This window comes from Tasmannia lanceolata, unplaced genomic scaffold (assembly GCF_043159265.1).
Source record: "Tasmannia lanceolata isolate RefF3 unplaced genomic scaffold, GAP_Taslan_0.1 ptg000029l, whole genome shotgun sequence".
Lineage (NCBI taxonomy): Eukaryota > Viridiplantae > Streptophyta > Magnoliopsida > Canellales > Winteraceae > Tasmannia > Tasmannia lanceolata.
The window spans coordinates 4,077,031-4,102,423 of NW_027518706.1; the positions used below are offsets into that span (position 1 = coordinate 4,077,031).

Below are 25,393 nucleotides of genomic sequence, written 5' to 3' on the forward strand. Positions count from 1 at the left end.
ATGAATTGATGAGGTTAAGTCAATAGATGACTCCATCGCCCATTCATGTGAGTAGTGTGTAACACATCGTGAATACAATGTAGTTGTTAGTAAATGCAACATCAATTCGTTCTGTATAAAGGTCGAGTGTGATCAAATGAAATTGGGAGACAAAAAATAAATAAAATCTTGTCTCTGCTCAGCACAAGAAGAGCTTCAACCCCCGGATGGAGCTACCAGGTATGAGTCTTATTGTCTCTGTTCATTTATCTTCTCTACAAGAATCGTAGACTTGGAAATTAGGAGGCCAAATTCTACATAAGAGGACAAAGACGATGCTCTACAAGAATCGCCATACAGTTCACTTAGAAGAAATTTTTTGGAATGGAATTAGGAGTCAAGAAATTTATTTGTAGGTGTCGCTTTTGTGGACCCCTCTATAAGGCAACTCATTTACATTATTATTATAGTCTATATTGAAGCGATAGTGGAAAAATTCGGTGAACATCAAACTTAGACCTGAGGTCGAATGCAAACTGAGGACTATAACTTTTTCTAGACTCCGGAGATGATCAATTTCAATGTGATCCCACATCTGATGACTTTCGGCACTCTTGTTTTGATATTGATACTCACATTGGCTAATTGATTTCATTGACAATGAAAGACATTGGCACTCTCCTCACGATTCGAATTCAATGAGAGACGTATAGGGTCTCTGTTCTTATTTGCAAAACTTTTATAGCCACAAATAATATTCATGATCAATGGGCACTTTTATGTCTCTAATTTATATATATAATCCATTTTCGAAATAAGAGTTTCTCAAAAAAAATTGTAGTTAAAATAATAAAGCCTTTTGATTTAAAATGTAATTAGTGCCACTATCGCTTCAATATGGACTATAATAATAATGTAAATGAGTTGCCTTATTATCTCTTCACCCGCCCCCCTCTACAAGAATCGTAGACTTGGATATTAGGAGGCCAAATTCTACATAACAGGACCATGAAGATGCTCTACACTAATTGCTTTTCAGTTCACGTACAGGAAATTTGTTGGAGTGGAATATGATTACAAAAATTTCTTTGTAAGGTGACCCTTTTGTGGACCACTTTGAAGGGAAAAAAATCAAATGGTAGACTTGGGAATTAGACCCTGATACCCTTCTGACATCGACAGAAACGTCATTCAACTTCCTTTTTCATTACTGCCTATTAAATTGGCGAGCTTCATGAGGCTTATTTGGGTTCGTTTGAATGTATATTTGAACCGAAAGAACCTTGGGTTTGTTTCTATCTTGGCCGTCGGAAATAACAAGAGACGGATGGATGCTTCACACATGTTGAAAAACTTTTTAGAACGCTGACAACCCAAAGTCAATCATTATCTTTTCTTACTTATCTTTTGGCTTAATTAGAACGGTAACGTTATTGAATACGTCTCTTTGGGCTTTGGGTTCGTTTCTATTTTTTCACTTCTCTTTTGGTCCTCACTTTTGTTTTGGTTTATAACGGTAACATTATTTAATACGCCTCTTTTGGCTTGGAATGGTGACGTTATTGAATATTTTATTATTTCTCATCTCTCTTTTGGCTGAGTACGCCGCCAGAATATTAAGTAGTACGCCGACGGAAATAGGATGTAAGCGGAAATAGGGTGTACGCCGGAGGAAATAAAGGGGTACGCCGACGGAAAGCGTAAATAATGGGGTAAGCCGGCATAAATAATGAGGACCAAAAGAGAAGGAAAAAGATTCTATGCCAAAAGAGAAATAGGATGTACGCCGGCGGAATTCATGGGTACGCCGGCAGAAATAATGGGTACACCGGCGGAAAGAGTAAATAATGGGGTAACACGGCGTAAATAATGAGGACCAAAAGAGAAGGGAAAATATCCTAAGCCAAAAGAGAAATAATGGGTACACGGGCAGAAATAATGGGGTATGCCGGCGAAAAGCGTAAATAGTGGGGTAAGCCAGCGTAAATAATGAGGACCAAAAGAGAAGGGAAAAATTCTAAGCCAAAAGAGAAATAGGGTGTACGCCGGCGGAAATAATGGGATACGCCGGCGTAAATAATGAAGACCAAAAGAGAAGGGAAAAGATTCTAAGACAAAAGAGAAATAATGGGTACGCCGGCGTAAATAATGGGGTACATTGGCGGAAATAGGGTGTAAGCGGAAATAGGGTGTACGCCGGCGTAATTAATGCGTAAGCCGGAGTTAAATAATGGGGTAAGCTGGCGTTAATAATGAGGATCAAAAGAGAAGAGCAAAGATTCTAAGCAAAAAGAGATGTATTCAATAACATTACTGTTCTAAGCCAAAAGAGAAGTGAGAAAAGATAACGTTGCTCACTAAAGTATTCAATAACGTTACCGTTCCAGAAAGTTTAAGTTTTCCAACACGTGTCAAGCATCCATCCGTCTCTAGTTATTTCCGACGGCCAAGATAGAAACGAACCCAAGGTTCTTTCAGTTCAAATAAACATTCAAACGACCCAAAAGAATCCTCGTGAAGCGTGCCAATTTATTAGGGAGTAATGAAAAAGGAGGACTTTGTCGATGGCAGAACGGTATTAGGGTTTTTTGACCACCCGATTTTGAAGATTAGCCCGTTTTTTGTTCTTGTTTTAAAAGGTGCCCGCAATCCGTAATTACTCCAAACATCAGCCTGCATTCCGTACTTTTCTCAATAAATAAACTGATGAAGTCAAGTCAATTGGTGGCAGACACAATCCAAGTGACTAGTCCCAATCACCATAAGAGAACAATGATTTTTCCTCCTCACAAAAAAAGTTGATGTAATGTGTACTAATTAGGAGTCAAGAAATTTCATTGATAGGTGAGGCTTTCGTGAAACACGAGCAAGACCAAAGCTACTCGAGTCAAGAAAAAAATGTTAGATAAAATGTAATTGGTAGTCAATGCGTCTTCATTTCTTTCCATATAAAGGTCAAATGAGATAAAATAAAATTGGGAGACAAAAAAGTGAGGAAAACACCAAAGACGGCTGGTTTATTCTCCGAACTCCCATAGGAGGCGAGTTTTCAACTTTATGCCCTAACATGCTCAAAGTACATGTGTCAGACTAAAATAAGACTATTTTGCCCTTCCTTGTTCTGCAAGTGGTACACATTACAATAAACCTTTTTCCTACTGAATGTGTCTCTTTTTCTACTTGCATTAAATATACCTCAAAATCCGCAAAATAGAAATCATTTCATGTGATTTGAAAAAATACATGGGTGCGAGTGCATTAAAGAAATCCGATTAATATCTTGTGATCTCGAGGCCCACACCTTCGAAGTTGGGAAATGAAAGTTTTAATCTACGCTGTTGAACGATAGGGTTCGTTTAGAAATAATTGTGGTTCGATATAGCTTCAAAAGGTTCATTTCTCAATGCCGCCGTAGCCACTAGCTTCTCCCTCCATCTTCCTTAGAAGCCTCTTTTTTCTCTGCTTCTCCCTTGTTGTTCTTTCGTCTTCTGCATCTTCTCCCTTGCTTTTCCTTTCTCTTCTACATCTTCAGCTACCGCCTGGCTAGCAATCCTCGTATAACTGTTAACTTCGACATTAACGTCGACGTTAACTTCGACATTAATGTCGAAGTTAGCAGTTATACGAGGATTGCTAGCCACCTCAATCTTCCTGTTCAACTGTTAACTTTGACAACATTAACGTCGACGTTAATGTCGAAGTTAACGGTTATACGTAGATGTTAACTTCGAAATTAACTTCTCCCTCAGTCTTCCTGTGAAACCTCTTTTTTGTTGTTTTTATAGGGATTTGTTAGCCACCTTCGCCAAAGAGTACTTCACGCCCATCCTTAGCAATTGCATGCGATCATGTGATGATAGATATTTATGTTGACTTTTTTACAGATTTGTCTTATTCATTGACATGGTGCAAATTGCAAAGGATGAGGGAAGTACGTTTCTGCAACGGTGCCTAGCAATAATATTCATGCGGGTAAGGTGAGAAAAATTATGGGTAAAAGTTTTCAAATTAGAAAAACTACGGGAAAAAATACCGAAAGAAGGCACTTCTATAGAAAAATTATGAAAAAAACTATGAAAAAAATGTATGAAAATATGAAAACTATGGAAAAATGCCCAAAATAAAATATTATTGCACTCTTCCACTCGCACCCATATACATTCAGATTGCACCCATCATTATTCCAGACGCACTTTACTTTTGTACCTGTCGATTCTCGCCTCAACGGGAAAGATTATTGATGTCTTTACACTTACATTCACAACGTCGACGTTGAGATTTACTTTTTTTTGGCAGATGTCGAGGTATATTTAATGCAAGTAGAAAAAGAGACTCAACCAGCAGAAAAAGGTAGATGTGATGTTTGCCACTGAGAACCTACAACGAAGGGCAAAATGGTCTATATTTAGTCTGACACATGTCCTTTATCCGTGTCAGGGCGTAAAGTTGAAAACTCGCCGCTTATGAAAGTTCAGAAAATAAACTAGCCGTCTTTGGTGTTTTCCTCCAAAAAAATTCGTCATCTTTGACTCTTTGTATGTTTTGGTCATTTATCCTCTGCAAATCTCATCTTTTTCTTATATTTTAAAAACCACCTATTTTCTAAAAAATTAAAACCTTTTTATTTTCAACACCCCTTCAACAATAAATTCGCCCCTTTTGGGGCCTAACTGAATTCTTAGTGCGAATTTATCAGCCACCCTCGCACGTCTTGCCTAAAATCGATTTCCCATTTCATATGATTCATTTCGCTTTCCCTGTTCGTTTGGATTACGAGAATTGATATTATCAGTTTTCAACTAAAAACCAATTCTAAAAACCCAAAACCATTAGGTCCTTTGCTGGTAAAACCAATGCTCTACAATCCGTGTGGACAGTCTGCTGATACGTAGTACGCAAACTCTTGTTCACTTAAAATGGTTAGCAATGGAATATTCTAAGCCCATTTTTGTTTTGGATCTTTAGAATTGATTTTTAGTCGAGACCGAGCCTTGGTGCAACGGTAAGGTTGCTCTATTGTGACCTCGTGGTCACCGGTTCGAGTCATGGAAACATCCTCTCTGCAAACTAGGAGTAAGGCTGCGTACGTCTAGCTAGCCCTTCCGTTTTTAGAATAGATTAGTCCAAAACTGATAATATAGGACTCAAAATAAAAGGTAATTTCAGTCCAGTAATCAGTTTTGAATGCAAAATTGATTCTAAAAATCCGACACCAACAGGGCTAAAAGGTCTGGGCTGTTATATATATACAATCTAAAGACCTAATAAATGAATGAATTGATGAGGTCAAGTCAATAGATGACTCCATCGTGTGAAACACTTCGTGAATACATGTGACTCGTGTGTACATGGAAATTAGGAGTCCAAATTCCATGAAAAACAAAAACGTTAGATAAAATGTAGTTGTTAGCAAGGTTTTAAATTTCGGTTTCAGGATGCATTTCTGACCCAGCAAAACCGAAATTTCGGTCAATTTGGACGAAATCCTGTATGCCGTATAAAAATTAATATTATATTAATTATTAAATTTCGGCAAAGATACTTTATATTTAAAAAACAATATAATATTTAGTATTCGACTGAAAATGGTTAACTACTTGAGGATAAATTCACCCCCCTGTAACTGGCACCAGCCGCCCCACTCACACTGATATCGACACATCTATTTTGTACTGACACCACTAACACACTAATATCTACTCTTATCTATTTTGATACTGGCACCACCCACACAGTTATCTATTTTGATACTGGCACCACTCACTCCGGGACCATTTTTCGTTAAATCCACACTTACATATTTTGATACTGGCACCACTCACAATGATATCCATACTTACTATTTTTATACTGGCACCACTCACATGTGAGCTTCTTCCCTTCTTCTTCTATATTTTTCCATTCCTTGGGTAGCGGTAAAGTTTCTTTAATTTTTTTCAGTCTTCACCGAGAATGACTAATCCTCTTTTTTTCTTCCCAACTTTTCCGAATCGATAAACAAAGGAGCCCCATCATTTCAACCAAATTTTGTGAAATTTCAACTAAATTTCGTGAAATTTCAACGAAATTATGATTACAAAAATTTCTTTGTAAGGTGAGCCTTTTGTGGACCACTTCGAAGGGAAAAAATCATATGGAGTGGATCACATCGAAGGGAAAAAAACCAAATCATAGACATGGAAATTAGGAGTCCACATTCCATAAGACCAAAATTAGGAGTGGACGTGGGCTTCCTTTGTCGCTTAGGCCTTGACTCATCAGCTTCCTCCACAGGAACATTAACAGTTTCACCATAGACTTCATTTTCCTGAGAGGTAGAGGGAGGAGCAGGAGCCTCAGAGTTAGCTTCAACTTGAACCTCTTCCGTAACATTCTCAGGTGAGTCCTTTAAAGATGACTTTTCCTTGATGAACTTGTCTTCAAAGAATTCAATATCTCGAGCTCCAATGATAGAGTTGGTGCTGATATCGAAAAATCCGTAGGCATCACTGTCCACAGCATATCTAAGAAAAACGTACTTGTTTGTCTTGGCTCCAAGCTTTGGCCTTCTAACATCTGGCACTCGAACATAAACCAGACACCCCGAACTTTGAGCATTCCCAAAGATGGTGGATACCCGAACCAGAGTTCATGCAGAGAGATATTTGTCTTGGCATAAGGAACTCTGTTCAAGATGAAGTCGGCCATAAGAAGCGCCTCCCCACAATAATAAGTTGGAAGTCCAGACGTCGGAAGCATAGAATTCACCATCTTGGTCAAAGTCCGGTTCTTCCTTTCTGCTATCCCATTGGACTGAGGAGAATAAGGGGCAGTCATTTCAGCAACAATCCCATATTCTTTGAAGTATGCCTCAGCTTTTGTAGAACGGTATTCACCTCCACTGTCGCTCCGAAGCCTCTTGACTGAAAGTCCAACTTCTTCTCGATTCGAGTTCGAAACTCGGCGAACTTATCGAAAGCCTCGTCTTTGGACTTCAGTAGATAGACATGACAGAACCTTGTTCGGTCGTCGATGAAAGTAATAAAGTACTTCATGCCACCTCTCGTAATAAATTCTTGATGTCACATGTGTCAGAGTGGATTAGGTCCAACACCTCTGTACTCCTTGTAACACTGGGAAAAGGCTTCCTTGTGATCTTGGCCTTCGCACAGACCTCACATTTGCCTGGTTTCTCACCCCCACAGTTGGGTAGAAGACCTTGTTTACACATGTCATGCAACTTTCTGTAGTTGACATGACCTAGCCTATTGTGCCACAACTCAGAGGAGTAAGCTGAAGCAGAAACTTCATTTACTAATTCAGGAGCATGAGTTACAACGCTCATCTTAAACATACCATTAGTCCTGTATGCATTGCCAAAGTACAAATTTTTAAAGGATAGCACCACCTTACTGCCTTGAAAATCCAAGCGCATTCCAGCATCACAAAGCAGACTCCCAGATACCAGATTCTTGGCAATTAAAGGAACATGCTTCACATCTTTCAGTGTAAGAATTTTACCAGATGTGAGCTTTATCACCACAGTTCCGACCCCGAGTACATCAACTGAAGATCAGTCTGCCATAGCTACTGATTCTGGTCATGTGGTGTAGGTGGAGAATAAGGACTTGTCGGGACAGACATGACATGTAGCACCCGTGTCTAGCCACCAGTCCGTAACATTAGAGGGATCCACCGCCTTCGAGACCATTGCCACGAAGTTCTCCACCACAGCTACAGACTCATTCTTTGGTGCCTTGCAGTCACTAGCATAGTGGCCAGGCTTTCCACAATTGAAGCAGTTGCCCGGCTTCTTAAAAGTTTTCTTCTGAACATTTAGGTTAGACTTCTGGTCTACCGTCTTTTTCTTCTGGAACTTGGTTTTTTTCTTCTTCTGGCTTTCACCAGTATTCTGAACTACCAAGTTTGTAGTTTCCTTTTAATTAGCAAGCAATTCGTTTTGGAACGAATCCTTACTTCATCCTCAATCCTGATGAAACGCTTCAAATCAGAAAGTGACACTTGCTTCTTTCTGCGGTGCATTTCGGTGGAGAAGGACACCCAAGATGGAGGCAATTTATTTACTATTGCTCCAGCAACAAATACGTTGTCGAGCTCCACCTTCTCTTCTTTCAATTTTTGAACGAGTTTCTCCAACTCCTTAACTTGAGGTAAAACCTCCTTATCATCTTCAAATTTCATGTCAAGAAATTTGTCAATGAGGTGGGTTTTGGAGACTTTCTCCTCATCTCGGTATTGCTGGACCAAACCATCCCAAATCTCCTTAGCAGACTCATTTTGGGTGTAGACATCTGCTAGGTGGTTGGAAATGCTATTTAGCAAATAGCTCATGTTGAAGTCATTGTCACGCTCCCATTTGGGTATCTTCGGCAGCATCATCCTCATCAAATATAGGTTTGGCATCAGTCACAACATAATAAATTTTAAGTAGTTGCATACCAAAAACAACTTTTCGACGACAAGTATTGAAATTAGAACCATCGAACATTTCCAATTTCAAGTTGCTAAAACCCATAGTAGAAGTATCCATTGCTTTCCAACGAATAACACTTTAAGATTTTTGAAGCAAGAGGTTGAAAATATGGATCTAACTAAGAAAAGCAATGTAGAAATATAAATTTTACTTGTCGAAATGAGTCTCATGCCTAGATAATCTATTTGTATTTGTATCTACCATTAAACTATGTTCGTGGTTCAAAGCTTAGTCTACCATCAAATATAGTTCACGGTTCAAAGAATGAAATACGAATGGATTTGTTTTGGTGCACTTTAATATAAATTGTTTGAGACCATTCCTATGTTCGTGCACTTTATCTGTCGGAGTAGAGGATGGCTGTAAGCCTTAATGAGCCCAAAGCACTTTGTGTGCGTGATGCATGGCAGGTGCATGCCCTGAGGGACTCATCTATGTATGGGTAGAGGAGTATTACCTCTTATGTAGTATGAGTATGCAAGACTGCTAGAGCCCATACGGAAAAATGTTTGAGCTGAGGTTGGCTTGAGTGCCTTAATGAGTCCTGAGTATTGTGTATACTCCGAGTATTGTGTATACTCTAAGGAGCTCACCAATGTGCGGGTGGAGATTTGCCATCTCCTATGTAACCTGACAGATTGCTAGAGCCCACACAGAATCCTGTCATAGTAAAGATGTTGGCTTTTAAGCTTTAATGTGGTCCGAAGTACTTTGGGTACGGGGTGTTTTGACAGGAACACACTAAAGGACACCTATGTTAGGGTGGAAACTATGTGTTTCTTATGGAGCTGGCATACTTCTAGATTCCTCACAGAACCAGGACGAGCTCTGTGTGTGCTATTTGTTTCAGGCAAATTTGTGAGTAGTGTGATAGTTTAAGGCTTGGTCCACTATGCACACGTACTCTGGATCTAGTCATGTGTGATTACTGAAAAAGTTGAAATGTGCTGGTTCAAGGCTAAGTCCACCATGTACTTACACTCACAATTTAGATAATCTATTTAGAAATTCAAGTCTTCGGACATTTTCATTTTGTGCAATGTGACTAGTGCTCTCTAATACTTGGTTGATAAGTTTGAAACTTGTGGGGGATTGTTGGATTTTGTTCCAAGAAATGACTTTCGAATCTTCTATTAAACCTTGAGCATGTATCTAATAATGGTGAATATTGTATATAGAGATTCATGCACGATTTTTTGGATTAGGATTCATATTTGGCTCTATATTTATTGAAACATTAAATGTTAGAAGTTTCAGTGAATGTGGAGATTCATGCATGGATCTTAAGGACGTGGAAATGCATGGCTCTTAGGACTTGGAATTTATGGAGAGAGTCATCTAGGAATTCATGCATGACCTTTATGATTAAGGATTCATGTATGACTCTTAGAAGACTCACCTATAATTACATGAATCCATTAATGGTCACCGTTAATGGGTGACCTCTGGGTTGCTACTTGAACTCTATAAATAGAGCTCTCATTCTAGCATCCGGAGACACCAAGAAAGGAAACTACTCTAGAGCCTCTAAAGATAATAGAAGGTGTGATTCAATAGAGAGCTTGCTTGATCGGATTGTTGAGCGGTGCATTACAACAATCCATTCTCCTACAGTTCCTGTAGGTGGTTCGGTCGTGTGATCCTTGCACTGGAGTCGGGCTGAATAACACTTTAAGGTGGGCGTTCGAGGACGTACGGCAGTATCATAATCCAGATTGCTTGTCATCCTTCATTCAAGTCAGTAAAATTTATATTTCTGCATTGTTTTTCTAGTTAGATCCATTGTTTTCAACCGCTTGCTTCAAAAAGAAGTCCAACAGATTGTGCGTAACTCTGGGAATGTGTGGGACTCCTCGAACAGGGACTTTATTATGGATTTTAGTGATTGAGGTTTTGGAGTTTTCCGCTAGTCGTGAAGAAATGGGGAACTGTAAAGTTCTTAAAAGTTTTACTTTCTATTTTTTTACCATTACAATAATGAGTTTGTGGTCCCTAATTGTAGATCCAAATGAATAATAAATGTTGCAAGCCCTACTAAAAGGATTCCAAATGTCAAGTCAATTGACGACCGACACAATCCAAGTGACTAGTCCCAATCACCATACCTAAAGAGGACAATGATTTTTCCTCCTCACAAAAAATGCTGATGTAATGTGTAGTAGTTGGGAGTCAAGAAATTTCATTAGTAGGTGAGGCTTTCTTGAAACACAATCCAAGTGACTACTCGAGTCAAGAAAAAAACGTTAGATAAAATGTAATTGGTAGTCAAATGCATCTTCATTTCTTTCCTAACTGAATTCTTTAGGTGCCAATTTATCAGCCACCCTCCCACGCCTCGCCTAAAATCCAATTCCCTTTTCATATGATTCATTAAGCTTTCCCTGTTCGTTTGGATTATGAGAATCGATATAATCAGTTTTCGACTAAAAATTAATTCTAAAAACCCAAAACCAATAGGTCCTTAGCTAGGGGTGAGCATTATTCGGTTAAAACCGAATAACCAAACCGAACCGAATTGGTCGGTTCTGTTCGGTTTTTTTTTTTTCGTTTCGGTTTCGGTTTTCTCAAAAAAAATAATAACATTATGGATGAAAATCATTTTTTTTCCAAAAAAAATGGCTATATGTGCACTCCGTAGGATGATCAAAACCGTCCATTTGATTGATCACAACTTAATTAGGTTGTCCTCAAAAAATTATTTTGATCGGATGATCCTAGCCGTCCGATCCAAACTGAGATTTTGATTTTTTCCCTCTTTTTCTCTCACAATTCGGTTATTCGGTTGTAACCGAATAACAGAATTTTTATTCGATTCGGTTTCGAAGAATTTCGGATCGGTTTCGGTTACCGAAATTTGGTAACCAAAATTATTTCGGTTACCAAATTTCGGTCTATTCGGTTCGGTTTAAACCGAATAACCACCGCTATCCTTAGCAAAGTAAAACCAATGCTCTACAATCCATGTGGACAGTCTACTGATACGTAGTATGCAAACTCTTGTTCACTAAAAATAGTTAGCAATGGAATATTCTAAGCCCATTTTTGTTTTGGATCTTTAGAATTGATTTTTAGTCGAGACCGAGCCTTGGTGCAACGGTAAGGTTGCTCTATTGTGACCTGGTGGTTACCGGTTCGAGTCATGGAAACATCCTCTCTGCAAACTAGGGGTAAGGCTGCATACGTCTCGCCCTCCCCCTTTTAGAATAGATTTTTAGTCCAAAACTGATAATAGGACTCAAAATAAAAGGTAATTTCAGTCCAGTAAATGCAAAATTGATTCTAAAAATCAGACACCAACAGGGCTAAAAGGTCTGGGCTGTTATATAATCTAAAGAACTAATAAATTAATGAATTGATGAGGTCAAGCCAATAGATGACTCCATCGCCCGTTCATGTGACTAGTGTGTAACACTTCGTGAAAACAAAATTACTCGAGTTAAGAAAAAAAAGGAAGATAAAATGAAATTGGCAGTAAATGCACCATCATTTCTTTCTATATAAGGGTCTAGTGAGATTAAATAAAATTAGGAGAGAAGAAAAAATCTTGTATTTGTTCAGCAGAAGAAGAGCTTCAATGAGGATGGAGCTTTGGTCATTTATCTTCTCTCTAAATCTCTTCTTTCCCATGAACGTAGTACATTCAAATTCTGCAACCACCACCACCTTACTTGGAAATGAAACCGATCGAATGGCTCTGCTCGCTTTTAAGGATGGGATAACAAGTGATCCTCTTGGAGCCTTATCATCATGGAACCATACTCTCCATTTCTGCCACTGGAATGGAGTCACGTGCGGTCGGAGGCATCAACGGGTCACTGTATTGAACCTTAGTGGGCATAACTTGCGTAGTGGGCAGACCTTGGTGGGTACTCTTTCTCCTGCCATATCCAACCTCACCTTCCTTAGGGAAATCCACCTCCAAGAAAACAGCTTCATTGGCCAAATATCCCAAGATATTGGCCGTCTATTTAGACTGCGACATCTTAATATGAGCCATAATTCCTTGGAAGGGGAAATTCCATCCAATCTCACCCACTGTAGAGACCTCAGAGTCATCCATTTGAGTTACAATGAGTTTACAGGGAAAATTCTCATCCAACTTAGCACTCTACCGAAGCTATCCTGGTTGTTTCTTGCTCATAATAATCTTACAGGGAGAATTCCACCTCAACTAGGGACCGTTTCATCTCTCATCTATCTCGATTTAAGTGAAAATAGTTTGGTGGGGCACATCCCAGATGACCTGGCCCGAATTAATAACTTGAAATGGATCACCCTTTCTGTGAATTTATTATCCGGTACGGTTCCTTCCTCTTTTTTTAATAATCTCTCGTTTCTTGTGGAATTTGCCGTGGCAGCTAACCAGTTACACGGAACCCTTCCACCCAACATAGGATTCTCTCTTCCTAAACTCAAATATCTACTTTTAGCAATCAATCAATTTACCGGACACATTCCAAATTCATTATCCAATGTTTCAAGTCTTGAATGGCTTGGAATGAATGATAACCAATTTAGCGGACCTGTGCCTGAAAATATTGGATGGGCAAAGAATCTAAGCAGATTTAACTTGGGCAATAATTACCTAGGCCTTGGTAGAGCTGATGACTTGAAATTTATCACTTCTTTGACCAACTGTAGTAATCTAAATTATTTGGGCATAAAGAGAAATCTCTTTGTTGGCCTATTTCCCAACTCCATAGCCAATCTCTCAACTCACCTTTATTGGTTGTCAATAGGAGAAAACCAAATTTCTGGTAACATCCCTAGTCAGATCGGGAATCTCATCAACTTACAAAATTTGGGTATATTTTCAACCTTCATCACGGGTTCTATTCCCACTTCAATTGGGATGCTCCAGAACTTAAAACGAATCTACTTGTGGGGTAATAGTTTGTCCGGGGAAATCCCATACAATATTGGAAATATTACTCAATTAACCTACCTCGAATTATCGACTAACAACCTGCAAGGAAGCATACCTCCAAGTCTTGCAAACTGTACAAAACTTTTAAAATTGGAGCTTTTTCAAAATAACCTTCGTGGTACGATACCAAAACAAATTATTGGCCTTTCTTCGCTATCAATACTGCTAGATTTGTCTCAAAATTCTTTTACTGGCGCTCTCCCATCAGAAGTGGGTAACTTGAACATTCTAGAGCTATTGGATGTTTCCCAGAACAAATTGTCAGGTGAAATCCCAAGCGCTCTTGCAAATTGTAAGAGCATGCGAGAACTTTATATGCAGGGTAACGCCTTCCGAGGAGATGTTTCGTCAGTTTTTACTACATTAACATCCATTGAAGTCCTTGATCTTTCAAGTAATAACTTCTCAGGGAAGATTCCAAAATATCTAGAGGGGTTTAACTTTCTACAATATCTAAACTTGTCTCTCAATAATTTTGAGGGTGAAGTTCCAAAACAAGGGGTCTTTGGAAATGCCAGTGCAATTTCAGTCGTGGGAAATGCTAATCTTTGTGGTGGTATCCCAGAATTAAAGTTGCCTACCTGCCCAGTCCTAGCTAATGTCAGACGAGGAAAAGCCCATGTTTCTAGAGTAATCATCCTAGTAGCAAGTGCGGTTGCATGTTTGATTTTCTTATTGTGTGTCCCTGCTTCACTTTACTGGATAAGAAAGTCAAGGAAGAAACCATCTTCCCTATCTTCTATGGACGGCCGGCATTTAAAGGTTTCTTATGCAGAGCTCTTTAAGGCAACAGATGGGTTCTCTTTAGCCAATTTGATAGGCACAGGAAGTTATGGATCAGTGTATAAAGGAATCCTCAGTCGCATTGAAAATGTTGTTGCTGTCAAAGTGCTCAACCTTCACTTAAGGGGGGCTTCAAAGAGTTTCATAGCTGAATGCAACGCATTGAGAAACATTCGTCATCGAAATCTTGTGAAGATCATAACTTCTTGTTCAAGCATCGATTTTGGAGGTAATGATTTCAAAGCTCTCGTGCTTGAGTTCATGCCAAATGGGAGTCTAGAGAAGTGGTTGCATTCAAAATTAGATGGGCAACATCAATTAGGAAGTTTAAACTTCATTAAGAGATTAAACATAGCAATTGACATAGCTTCTGCGCTGGATTATCTTCACCATCATTGCCATACACCGATTGCTCATTGTGATCTAAAGCCAAGCAACATTTTTTTGGATGAAGACATGAATGCTCATGTGGGTGATTTTGGGTTAGCCAAGTTTTATCCAAGAATCATTCAGAGCTCATCTGAAGACCAAAGCAGCACAACTGGATTAAAGGGAACTATTGGGTACATTGCTCCAGGTAATAATTTTATCAATTTTCATCATCCTGTCTATTCTCAATGAGTTTTATAAAATATTTCTCACTTATTAGGTATATAATGTAGTGCAACAAAGGCTAAATTAGCACCCTTGAACCAAAAAAATTACTTGAAAGCATTTATATATTTATTGATAGAGTATATAAGAATGTTACTTTACATAAAGTAGTCTTGTACATGTCATTCGAATAATAGGCGGCCTTTTTTGTACCTATGACAACGAGTTCTATATGCAAAATAGTCGTGTAGAAAATGCCGATCATGTAAATGGTTAAAAAGTTATAATTTGGGAAAAATTCGGAGAAGTAATTATTCAATTATTCAATAAAATATCTAATATATTAGAAAATAATGAGAATTTTAAATTTCCAAAAATTCCATGACTAATGTTTCTCAACAAAAAATAACCCTAAGATTTGGGTAATTACTAATATCACTATTAATTGTCTACAATATTTTTTAACATATCGTACCCTTTGTAAAGCGTGGCCTATTCTTTTGGATGAGCAACTCCATAGTGTTACATTTAATATGAACTAATCTGTGTTACGTAAAATAGTAGCATTGTCATATTATAAAATGATTGATTATAAGTTTAATTTTTATTGCCTTATATTTTTTTGGGTCTTTAATGTGGCTAGCAAAAAAGCTTATGTTGAAACCTCCTTGTGTGGCGTATGACCTACACTTCCCTCTAGACCTTAGTGGAGGATGGTTCCCACACTTAGAATCCTTGCTTTCTTTCTAGTAAATAGTTGTTTCTATTAATCCCTCGTTAATCATTTCAACTTTTGTTGATTTTTTTTAAAGAACAGTGGTTTGGAAAAAAATGAATTAGGTTCTCCAAAAGAGCTTGACCACATGACAAGCAACACTTTCCTACACTGGTTAGATGGTTCTAGACAGAGTCATGTCTGGGACTTAGATCTAGGGCTGCAAACGAGCCGAGCCGAACATTGGGGTGTTCGTCCTTGGCTCACTTAGTTTGAGGCGAGGCTCGTGTTCATGACGAGCTTCTTTTTTGGGGGTCGTGTTCAGCTCTCCAAAATTCAACAAAGCTCGAGCTCGTCTCGTTTAATTTAGTAAACGAATGAGCCCGAGCCGAGCTTTTAATGAGCCGAGCCAAGCTAGACTCGAGCTTGGTTGTGTTCGGGTTCAGCTCGTTTAGTAAACACATCAAATAATTACCATTAAGTAATATATATATATATATATATATATATATTGTGTTCGGCTCGTGTTCGTGACGAGCTTTTATTTTTGGGCTCATGTTCGGCTCTCCAAAATTCAACAAAGCTCGAGCTCGGCTCGTTTAGTAAATGAATGAGCCCGAGCCGAGCCGAGCCAGGCTCGAGCTTGGTTGGGTTAGGGTTCAGTTCATTTTATAAACACATGAAATAAATACCATTAAGTAATATATATATATATATAAAGAACATAATCCGAGCTTTAAAGCTCGGTTAGGCTTTATGAACTGCACCTAAAAAATTTACGAGCTTGTCCAAGCCGAACTATACAAAGCTCGAGTTGGGCTCGTTTATTTGACGAGCCTAATTTTTGGGCTCAGGTTCGGCTCGTTTAGTAAACAAATGAGCCCTAGCCGAGCTTTTAATGAGCCAAACCCAAACATGTTCGTGATCCGACTCGGTTCATTTGCAGCCCTACTTAGGGCCCATAATCCCTGTGTGGCGATCCTAGAGTAATAAGTGGTGGATTACCTCATTCCTTCTAGGATTGGCTTACCCCTCACATGTCTCTCAAAATGCACCACTCATCATGGAGGCAGTGCATGTGTCTAATCCAAGGAATTGTTGGCAAACCTCGGAAGACAAAAGAGGGAGGAATAAGTAGAATAATTATATAAAGTAAATTTAGGCAATTGATCGGTGATTTTAGTAAGGCTACTTATATCTGCACGATCATCCTTTAATGGGTCAAACTCACCTTGTTTTTATTGTTTAACTACCTATCAAAAGTTGTTACAATTCCAAAAAAAAAAACTCTCAGTAGCCCATTAAAAAGTGTAAAACAATGTGAGTCTTCCTCGTTATGAAACATGGTCATGCGGATAATTGTAGCCTTTTGGTAACTATCCTAAATTCCTTTTGCCAATTATTCTAAATTTAAGGTTTTTGATAAATATAAGTCAAGGAGGTTTCTAATAATTACTAATAATAAATACGAGACTTTTGGATTAAGGTTGTTACTAAAATAGTGTTTCCCTTGGAAAGGAAGGTAAAATTATGCCATTTCCCTTTTCGAGACACGTTTGGTTGGTTTGCCCTATTCATTCTACTTCCTTGTGTTTAATTGATTTTTCAACAATTGCCTTTCAAGTTGCCTCTCACAAGTCAAAATGAAAGTGAAATTAAAGATGATATTTGAAACAATTTTTTGTTTGTACTTAGAAAATGACATCATTTCAATTTCCTTCTACTTCTACTAATTTTATACCTTCTAAGTAGTATGAATTTTAATTTGATCTACTTTCGTAGTGCTTTTGCATGTATAGTCGATGGTTGGTTTCAGGTGAAAAAATCATGTTTAGAAATTATCATGGTCCAAAATTGGCTAGCTGTTTTGAGGATTACATAGGGGAATGATCCTCTTGGAGCCTTATCATCATTATCCAATGTTTCAAGCCTTGAATTGTTTGAAATGGGAGGGAACCAGTTTAGTGGACCGGTGCCTGAAAATATTGGAGGGGGAAAGAATCTACTCAGATTTGACTTGAGCTATAATTACCTAGGCCTTGGTAGAGCTGATGACTTGAAATTTATCACTTCTTTGACCAACTGTAGTAATCTAAATTTGTTGTCCATACAGAGTAATCATTTTGTTGGCCTAGCTCCCAACTCCATAGCCAATCTCTCAACTCACCTTCATGGGTTGGCAATAGGAGAAAACCAAATTTCTAGTAACATCCCTAGTCAGATCGGGAATCTCATAAACTTACAAATTTTGGATATACATGGAGCCTTCATCACGGGTTCTATTCCCACTTCAATTGGGATGCTCTAGAACTTACATCAACTCTACTTGGGAAATAATAGTTTGTCCGGGAAAATCCCATACAATATTGGAAATATTACTCAATTGACTGACCTCGATTTAGGATATAACAACCTTCAAGGAAGCATACCTCTATCTCTTGCAAATTGTACAAAACTTTTAGAATTGAGCCTTTCTCGAAATAACCTTGGTGGTACGATACCAAAACAAATTATTGGCCTTTCTTCGTTATCCATACTACTCGATTTGTCTCAAAAAAAATTTACTGGCTCCCTCCCATCAGAAGTGGGTAACTTGAACATTCTAGCGCTATTGGATGTTTCTCAGAACAAATTGTCAGGTGAAATCCCAAGCGCTCTTGCAAATTGTAAGAGCATGCGAGAACTTTATATGCAGGGTAACGCCTTCCGAGGAGATGTTTCGTCAGTTTTTACTACATTAACATCCATTGAAGTCCTTGATCTTTCAAGTAATAACTTCTTAGGGATGATTCCAAAATATCTAGAGGGGTTTAAGTTTCTTTTTTTTTTTTGAAATAGCGATTTGTATTGATTAGAATAAAATGACAAGGGAGCACCCGAGAAGGGGCAACCCAGAGAACAAAAACAAGAGAGAAGAAACAGAGAAGAAGAAGAAAAGAAACAATAAAAATAACAAAATTATATTACGGGGGAAGATGATCGAACCAGAGAATACTCTCCCTCCCAACTCCCTGCTTGGCTAACACATCCACCTTTTCGTTTGCTGACCTCCAAATGTGATTAAAGACAATAGCCGAACCCGCAACAAAATCCTCAATTTCATCAAATAACGCCAAAAATCTCTAAGGAGGAGCTACACCACCCTTCAACCACCGAATGACATTCAATGAATCCCCTTCAACAATAATATGGTCTAATACTTCTCTACTCAACTTCTTGATCCCAAAATAGGCAGCTTTGACTTCCGCCTCAGAAGAATCATACACACCAATAGGACCAGAAAAAGCCCAAAGTATCTCATCACGGCAAAGACCGCCCACCCCCGCTGGACCCAGGTTTCCAAAACAAGCACCATCAAAGTTTATTTTCAACATTCCTATCTAGAGGGGTTTAAGTTTCTACAATACCTAAACTTTTATTTCAATAATTTTGAGGGTGAAGTACCAAAACAAGGTGTCTTTGGAAATGCTAGTGCAATTTCAGTCGTGGGAAATGATAATCTTTGTGGTGGTTTCCCAGAATTAAAGTTGCCTACATGCCCAGTGCTAGCTAATGACGGACAAGGAAAAGCCCATGTTTCTAGAGTAATCATACTAGTAGACAGTGTAGTTGTATGTTTGATTTTCCTATTGTGCGTCCCTACTTCTCTTCACTGGATAAGAAATTCAAGAAGAAACCATCTTCCCTATCTTCTATGGAGGGCCGACATTTAAAGGTTTCTTATGCAGAGCTCTTTAAAGCAACAGATGGGTTCTCTTCAGCCAATTTGATAGGCACAGGAAGTTATGGATCAGTGTATAAGGGAATCCTCAGTCGCATTGAAAATGTTGTTGCTGTCAAAGTACTCAACCCTCACTTAAGGGGAGCTTCAAAGAGTTTCATAGCTGAATGGAACGCATTGAGAAATATTCGTCATCGAAATCTTGTGAAGATCATAACTTCTTGTTCAAGAATCGATTTTGGAGGTAATGATTTCAAAGCTCTCGTGCTTGAGTTCATGCCAAATGGGAGTCTAGAGAAGTGGTTGCATTCAAAATTAGATGGGCAACATCAATTATTAAATAAAATTTCTAATATGATTAGAAAATAATGAGAAATTTTGTAAATAAATTTCCAAAAAACCCATGACTAATGTTTCTCAACAAAAAATAACCCTAAGATTTGGGTAATTACTAATATCACTATTAATTGTCTAAAATATTTTTTAACATATCGTACCCTTTGTAAATCATGGCCTATTCTTTTAGATGAGCATGTATTAGAACGTAGCGACTCCATAGTGTTACATTTAATATGAATTAATCTGTGTTACGTAAAATAGTAGCACTGTCATATTATAAAATGATTAATTATAAGTTTAATTTTTATTGCCTTATATTTTTTGGGTCTTTAATGTGGCTAACGAAAAAGCTTATGCTGAAACCTCCTTGTGTGGAGTACGACCCGCACTTCCCTCTAGACCACAGTGGAGGTTGGTTCCCCACACTCAGAACCCTTGCTTTCTTTCTAGTAAATAGCTGTTTCTATTAACCCCTAGTCAATCATTTCAACTTTTGGTGATTTTTTTTCAAAGAACAGTGGTTTGGAAGAAATATGAATTAGGTTCTCCAAAAGAGCTTGAGCACATGACAAGCGACACTTTCCTAGCCTGGTTAGATGGTTCTAGACAGAGTCATGTCTGGGACTTAGGGCCCATAATCCCTATGTGGTGATCCTAGAGTAATAAGTGGTGCATTACCTCATTCCTTCTAGGATTGGCTCACCCCTCGCATGTCTCTCAAAATGCACCACTCTTCATGAAGGCAGTGCATGTGTCTAATCCAAGGAATTTTTGGCAATCCTCGGAAGAGAAAAGAGGGAGGAATTGGTAGAATAATGATATAAAGTAAATTTAGGCAATTGATTGGTGATTTTGTAAGGCTACTTATATCCGCACAATCGTCCTTTAATGGGTCAAACTCACCTTGTTTTTATTGTTTAACCAGCTATCAAAAGTTGTTACCATTCTTAAAAAAATCTCTCAGTAGCCCATTAGAAAGTGTAAAACAATTTGAGTCTTCCTCATTATGAAAACATGATCATGCTAATTATCCTAAATTCCTGTTGCCAATTTTCCTAAATTTAAGGTGTTCGATAAATATAAGTCAAGGAGGTTTCTAAAATTAATTACTAATAATAAATATGAGACTTTTGGAATAATGTTGTGACTGAAATAGTGTTTCCCCTTGGAAAGGAAGGTAAAATGATGCCATTTCCCTTTTCGAGACACGTTTGGTTGGCTTGCACTATTCATTCTACTTCCTTGTATTTAATGGATTTTTCAACAAGTGCCTTTAGGTTGCCTCTCCCAAGTCAACATGAAAGTGAAATTAAAGATTTGACATTTACAACTATTTTGTTTGTACTTAGAAAATGACATCATTTCACTTTCCTTCTACTTCTACTTATTTTTTACCCTATGAGTAGTATGAAGTTAAATTTAATCTACTTTTGTAGTGCTTTTGCATGTGCAATCACTGAGACTTGGTTATTTTCAGATGAAAAATCATGTTGAGAAATTACCATGGTCCAAAATTGGCTAGCGGTTACATAGTGGAAAGCTATTCATCACTTACATGACTTGATTGGTTGAAACCCATGTTATATGGATTCTTCTAAATGGGTGAAGTACCCGTGTGGGACACGCACGTCTCAAATTGCAGGAGTCTCTAAGACAGTTCTAGATCTCTTTTATCTTTTTCTGTTTTACTGGATGTTACTGCCACAACTTTATAATTATCACATTTTGAATTTTACCCATCCTATTAGTAATTTTCTTAAAAAAACAAAATATTATATCTACTTAACTTATTAAAATTTAAATATGTTACTGGTTAAAATAATATTATTATGTAAAAAAATAAATTTTAACAATTGATTAAAATATTTTGGCGAATCTACAAATCATTCTTTTTTAGGTTTGCTGAATTTGACACTAGATACCCATGTCAGATTCTAACACTCTAACCTATACTAATGCAACATAGGACATGACTTCCAATTTTCTTTCGTTGTGCTAAATCGTTTGTTCTGTGTTTCTCTAAAAAGTATAGACTCTTTCCATGCAACTTAGGTTTCGAAATGTGACGAGATCATTCAATTATCTATCATCTCTTTGATAAAATTTCCACCTTTTTATCAAAATCAAAGCTCATATTTACTTTTAGTTTCTAACTAGTATCTTATATCCTTTATCACAACAAAAAGTGTAAAAGATGTGTGGAATTGCAGAATATGGGGCAGGTGGTCATGTGTCCACAACCGGAGATGTGTATAGCTATGGGATTCTTTTATTGGAGATATTCACTGGAAAGCGCCCCACAGATGACATGTTTAAGGATGGCCTAAGTCTTCACAAATTTGTCCAGTTGTCTTTGCCTGATCGAGTGATGGAGATTCTGGATCCATTAATTCTTTTAGATGATGATGAAGAAAGAGCTACAAACATTGCTGAGAATTACAATGGTAAGATACGTCGTTTGCAGGAGTGTTTGGTATCTTTAGTGAGGATTGGAGTGGTGTGTTCTGCAGAATCTCCGAAAGAACGAATGGAGATGGGAGGCGTTGTAAAGGAAATGTGTTCTATTAGAAACATATATCTTGGTGCTGGGATCCATAGAGAATGATGAAATTCACTGCTACATCCGCTTTTGTTTCCCATTGGACAAATATTACTATCTTACATGTGGTTTCTTCTATGTGTTTGTAACTTATTGTTATATTATATGTGATGTGGTTAGTGGTGCCACTTGCAGGTAGTACTTTTTCTCATATCTATATTTCCTCCAACTATTAATAAAAAACTATTATCAACTCTTGAGTGTAAAGGTTTCTATTGCAATACATTGATCATTCCATCATGAATTACAATTAACAAATAACATCATAAAGGATCTTTTGATCCTATGGAAGATCTATGGATGATGATTTCTAGGCCATTAATTAAATCATGGTAGCTATGAACCATGTTGGAAATTATAGATAAGTTTGTGGAAGAAGGCTTTGTTCTTCATTCTCCCTTTTTCTCCTTTCATTTGAATTTTTATGTGATGAATGTTTTTCTTTACATTCAGTCTTGGAGAGACCCTCTCTCCAAGTTTGTGTAGAGTGAGATAGCCATGGATTTTCTGAAATTTGATGAGAAGCCTTGAGCTTCTCACCATGAGGATGAGCTTCTCAAATTTGATGAGAATCCCTCTCGCCTATTTTTTCTCCTTTTTCTTCACCTTTGAAATTGATGAATGTGTTTCTTCACATTCAGTCTTGGTGACCCCTTGATTTTTTCCATTATTGAACTCATCACGCACAAACCAATTAATTCCGAGGAATAATGGGCGTTTTATAAAACCTGTTTTAGAAAGAATATAGTCTGGAACTATTCTCTTAAAAGATCGGTGAAGAACACCCTGTTTTAGGAAGGGTGAATGTTACAGCACCACCTTCTACTCTACTCTGACCACATGAAAATGAGGAAAAAGTTTTCAAATCCAATCCATTGAGGGGTGATTAATTGAGATTTGAGATTTGAGGTTGGTGGGCTCTCTTTCAAACTATAAGAGAAGTAAAAACAAACAGTAGGTAACAAAAGACAAAATTTATTTATAGGTTGTTTTGCCTCACTCTCCCACTTCCATTTGCATTTTTTTTTTTTTGATAGGTAAGCTGGGGTTAGGCAAGACCCCTACCAGATATCATTAAAAAGATAAAAGCATAACAAGGGGGGCCAAGAGGCCAGAACAAAAGGGCCGACAGGCCGGGTTTCAGCCCTTACAATCTATGATACAATGATCCATTCATGTCTTCAATTACAGCTGAGAGGAGGCTTTGAGTAGCCAAAAAAACAATGGAAGGAAAGCCTTTATGTGGGTAATTCCTTTTTGACAGTTGATCCGCAGGGCAGTTTCCTTCTCTCCAAGAATGGGATATTCGCCAACTCAGATGTTCCAGATAGCTTCTAATTTGTCTAAGGGTTTGTTTTTGCTTCCAAGGGACATGTACATTTCCAAGGATGATATCCACCGCGAGTTTTGAATCCGATTCGATCCATAAGTTCAGACAGTTCATGGACAGGGCAAGGTCGATGCCTCTTTCAATAGCCTGCAATTCCAGCTCATAGATTTCCCTTTTGTCTACATTGATTGAGAAGAGATTTTTAATCATACCTCGGTTATCTCTGATAAGGCCCCCCCAAACCTCCTCCATTTGAATCCAAAGATGTGTCCGAATTCAGCTTCAGTTCATCTTCTTTTGGTGGAGACCAAGAGCAGTATCTGCTAGACGGATCGTCAGGAATGTGTCTGTATTTTAGGTTTGTGGCCGTGGATATGTTTCTTGGAGAGTTCTTGTCTTTAATTTTCAGCCCATTCATCTTGATGCTGATCTCTGTGAGGATTTGATTAAGAACAAACCTCTTGTGCTTCTCAGAGGATTCAAAAATTCTTCTGGTTCTTTCCATCCAGATATTATGAATCAGAGAGCAGAAGCATAGCTTGAAGGCCACTGTGGCTTGCCCTGTCCCTTTTGAGTGATGTCTGAGCCAATCTTCTTCAGCCAGAAGGCATTGATTTTTAGTTCTATGGTGACCATTCCGCCATAGGATTGATTTCCAAAGCCAGGCTGAATAGCTGCATTTGAAAAAGAGGTGATCAATTGATTCTTCTTCCGATTTGCAGAGGGGGCAGGTGGGATCAATAACAGCACCCATTTTTATAATTCTGTCTTTTGTACTGAGCTTCTATTTTAGAGCCTTCCACGTAGTAAGGGCATGGGTGGGGTTATTGCCAGCAAACCAAACAGAGGATATCCAAGGGGGCTTACCAGTTTTCATTTTGAGAGTTTCCCACCCACTCTTTGTTGTGAAAACTCCATCAGTGGCCGGCTTCCAAATAGGAGTGTTTTTCGCATCCGAGTTGAGCATGGCTTCCATTATTAGAGTTTTTTCTTCACGGAGAGATGGATTGTCTAACAAGGGGTTCCAGGTTCCATCTTTGAAGATTTCAAAGAGGAGATTCAGGGAGCTGAGGGAGTAGTCAGTCCGGCTTCTCGGAATAAGAGAGGATAGGGTGCCAGAAGGGTGCTAAGGTTGGGCCCATAGGTCAATTTCATCCTCCAATCCAATTTCATAGCAGGTAAAAGGTTTAGCATATTCTCGAGCTCTGAGGATCATCCTAAGGTCCCATGATGGCCTAGATGGCATAGGCATAGTCCAAATGTTCTTATCTTTGACATATTTGGAGTATATCCACTTTGTCCACAGAGTATTCTTTTCCTGGAGCAGATGCCATAGTTGCTTAACTTGAAGAGTCTTGCTTAATTCATCTAGCTTTCTTATTCCAACTCCCCCTTCAGGTTTGGTTTTGCACATGTCAGCCCAGCTTACTGAGTGAAATCTTTTAGAGCCTTCAGATCCTCCCCAAATGAAGTCTCTGAAAAAAATTTCCAACAGAGTGAGGATGCCTTTTGGGAGGGCAAAGGAGGCAACTCAGTAGATATGAAAAGTGCTGAGAACTGATTTAACAAGCTCGATTCTGCCAGATTGGGTGAGATATTTGCTGCTCCACTGATGAATTTTTTTCCTAACTTTGGAGACCAGAGGAGTGCAATCATTTGCGGAGAGCCTGGAAGAGATTAAGGGCAGACCCAAATAACGGATGGCTAGCTTTCCTTCAGTTATGTTCAAGGAGTCACATATTTCTCTTCTGGTTCTAGGGCCAGTTCTAGTAAAGAAAATTTCACTTTTTCCCTTGTTTGCCTCCAAGCTTGTTACCTGTGCAAAATAGCTCAGACATTCTAAAATTTCATTAGCACAAGAGGTGGATCCTTTTGCAAAGACCATTAGGTCGTCTACAAAAAGGAGGTGATTGATTTCAACATTTCCTCTGTG

General features: G+C 38.3%; 2 protein-coding genes across 2 annotated transcripts; one reads left to right on the plus strand and one right to left on the minus strand.

The window, feature by feature from the left end:
• The first annotated feature begins 12,140 nt into the window (after nucleotides 1-12,140).
• LOC143859448 (uncharacterized) lies at nucleotides 12,141-22,323 on the plus strand. Its single transcript, XM_077370155.1, has 2 exons — nucleotides 12,141-14,739; nucleotides 21,742-22,323. Exons 1-2 carry the CDS (start codon nucleotides 12,141-12,143, stop codon nucleotides 22,134-22,136), a joined length of 2,994 nt encoding a protein of 997 aa, XP_077226270.1. The 3' UTR covers nucleotides 22,137-22,323.
• Nucleotides 22,324-23,677: 1,354 nt separating this feature from the next.
• On the minus strand, nucleotides 23,678-24,214 carry LOC143859449 (uncharacterized). Its single transcript, XM_077370156.1, has one exon. It carries the CDS (start codon nucleotides 24,212-24,214, stop codon nucleotides 23,678-23,680), a length of 537 nt encoding a protein of 178 aa, XP_077226271.1.
• Nucleotides 24,215-25,393: the final 1,179 nt, after the last annotated feature.

Coding starts and splice junctions, on each gene's coding strand:
- LOC143859448 (XM_077370155.1), top strand. CDS start 12,141: ATGGCTCTGCTCGCTTTTAAGGATGGGATAACAAGTGATCCTCTTGGA. Junction 14,740..21,741: donor TATTGGGTACATTGCTCCAG/GTAATAATTTTA, acceptor GTGGAATTGCAG/AATATGGGGCAGGTGGTCAT.
- LOC143859449 (XM_077370156.1), bottom strand. CDS start 24,214: ATGGGTGCTGTTATTGATCCCACCTGCCCCCTCTGCAAATCGGAAGAA.